Source organism: Trypanosoma rangeli, assembly GCF_003719475.1.
Source record: "Trypanosoma rangeli strain AM80 chromosome Unknown Tra_15.4_contig_01024, whole genome shotgun sequence".
NCBI classification, from domain to species: domain Eukaryota; phylum Euglenozoa; class Kinetoplastea; order Trypanosomatida; family Trypanosomatidae; genus Trypanosoma; species Trypanosoma rangeli.
In genome coordinates, this window is record NW_021706770.1 from 1 (window position 1) to 2,117 (window position 2,117).

At 59.9% G+C, this 2,117-nt stretch overlaps 2 protein-coding genes across 2 annotated transcripts; both read left to right on the forward strand.

Moving 5' to 3' along the window:
* Positions 1 to 674: 674 nt before the first annotated feature.
* Positions 675 to 989, forward strand: TraAM80_10520 (uncharacterized protein; the record flags this gene model as incomplete). Its single annotated transcript, XM_029387134.1, has 1 exon — positions 675 to 989. The coding sequence occupies one exon, from the start codon at positions 675 to 677 to the stop codon at positions 987 to 989; it is 315 nt and encodes a 104-aa protein (XP_029233022.1).
* Positions 990 to 1,529: 540 nt separating this feature from the next.
* On the forward strand, positions 1,530 to 2,096 carry TraAM80_10521 (uncharacterized protein; the record flags this gene model as incomplete). The annotated part of the gene is made up of 1 exon (XM_029387135.1): positions 1,530 to 2,096. One exon carries the CDS (start codon positions 1,530 to 1,532, stop codon positions 2,094 to 2,096), a length of 567 nt encoding a protein of 188 aa, XP_029233023.1.
* Between the last annotated feature and the right edge of the window lie 21 nt (positions 2,097 to 2,117).

Consider the following 2,117-nt stretch of genomic DNA (forward strand, 5'->3'; position numbering starts at 1 on the left):
GTGCGTGGGGCAATAATATAAATATATTCACGGCCTCTGATCCACGCACTCAAAATGTATGTCGTGTTATAATGCAATACACACATTAACTGCGCCTCGGCGCTCCTTCTTTAAAGAAACAAGAATTCCCACTTTGTACTGCCACCGCTTCTGCGAAAGACACGGAACTGGTTTTTGTTTGAATTTTTTTTTATTTGTTTTTGGTGGGCCATATATTTCTTTCTGCCTGGACTGTGCTCAAAGGGAAGAAGGAGAGCATGTGTGTTTGCTGGTCGTCCCACTTGTTTCTGCGTGCCCCCACTACTCGGTGGACGCGCCCACGCTTCGGCTTCACTTTACGGGATGTGTTTATTGTGTTTTGATGTTTGTTTGTGTTTTTTTTTGATCGACTGCGCCCATTCGCGCTGCGTGTGTGTCCTTCCATTACATTTCTGTTTCTGCGCCTAGCTGCCATTCGTGTTGATTTGGCGCCTCATTGCATCTTGCAGTCCTTCCTTTTCTTATTGCTGTTTTTTTGTCTGTGCATGTCCTCTGCATGTGTAGGAGCTAACACACACACACACACGCCATGTTGATCACGCTGTGGAGCGGTGTGAACCTTTGAGGACGCGTGAAGGCACGAGTGTTCTGGTGGCGGCGGCCCTCGCCAACATGCCCGTGGCGCTCAAGCCGTGATGGTTTGGCCGCGAGAACAGGATGGAGGAGGGCTGCGTCTTCGAGTCCGTCGCCATCCTGTGGCACATCGCGCGTCTCGATCCGGGCGGCGGCTTCCTGCAGGGCTGAACACTGCCGGAGAGCGGACGGATGGAGTTGCAGGCAGTTCCTCTGGTGAGGCCGGCCGACCGGTTTGTAGTGCGGTGGTGGTGCAGTGCCGGGTGCCGGGGGATGCGAGGTGCCCGCGCTGCCGTTGGTATGCCAGGGTTGGGGCGGGCGTTGTGTCACCAGAGCGGGAACACGCGGCTTCGGCGGTGCGTTGGGGCGGGGCGTGACCTCGTGCCGTTCCGCTGCACGCGCAGACTCGGCACTGTCCCTCTGTCTCGCAGGGTGCAGTGGAGTGGTTGGAGCGTGTTCCGGCTGAAAGGACTGGTGCTGGCACCGGGGCGCGGCGGACTTGTGCTCCCTGCACGAGGCGCGTTTCTTGTCTGAGGAATGGGGTGGCTTCCCTTTTCCTTCGGCGGCTGGCGGGCGGGCTTCGCTTCGCCACCGCAACGAGGCTGTGGTCTTTGAGTATTTGTCGGGGGCGGTGTTGGGACCACACACCGGCGCAGGGAGGAAAGCGGCAAGGCGCCGAAGGCCACTGCAGCGTCACGGCTTCAGTGCTTTGCTGTACGCAAAGGATGATAACTTGTTTGCCGTGTACGAGAGAAGGGACAATGAGACAAGCAGCCTTTTTCTTGTGCCCCTCACCGAGCAGCTGCAGCGGGTCACAAGGCTGGGCAGTCTGCAGCTCTCCCGTGCCTGCGGATGGTTTGGTTGGCTTTTTGTCCGGCGCTGGGAATGCCACCCAATGAGCCGGCGATTACCGTTGGATGAACGCTGCGGTGAGTGGCGTGACAAGGATTGCCGACGGCTGTAACCTGACGGGGGCCCCGTTGCGGATTGTATGGCCAGTGATTGAGCGGGCGGGGGCGCCTGCGTACAGCTTTGCTGGGCGTGGGGGCCGGCACGTGCAGGAGCTGAGCACGAGCTGGGACGGTAACAAGCGCTGGCGGACGGGCGGCACGGGAGGCGCCTACGTTGACGGCGAGAGGGTGGGGCCACTGGGGGGCACTCTCGTGTCTGCGTCGGTTCCCGGCAGCACGACGGACGCGGGCGATGGGGCGCGGGCCGAAGAAATGCTGCTGCCGCCGCAGGATGAGTTGGTGCACGTCCTTTTTGGGGGGCGGCGAAGCCGGTGCGGGAGGCGCAGGGAACGACGTGATGCTGACGAACGTTTTGCTATACAGCCGGCTGTTGAACACCACAGAGCTGAAGGCGCTCGTGGAGGAGAAGCCCGCCCCTCCAGTGACGACAGAAGCGCCGTCAACCACGGCTCCTCTGCAGGTCGCGAGCGACAGCTCCGTGCATGGGTGTGTGGCTGCCTGTTTCTCTTCTGAGTGGAGGGGAACAACAGGGAA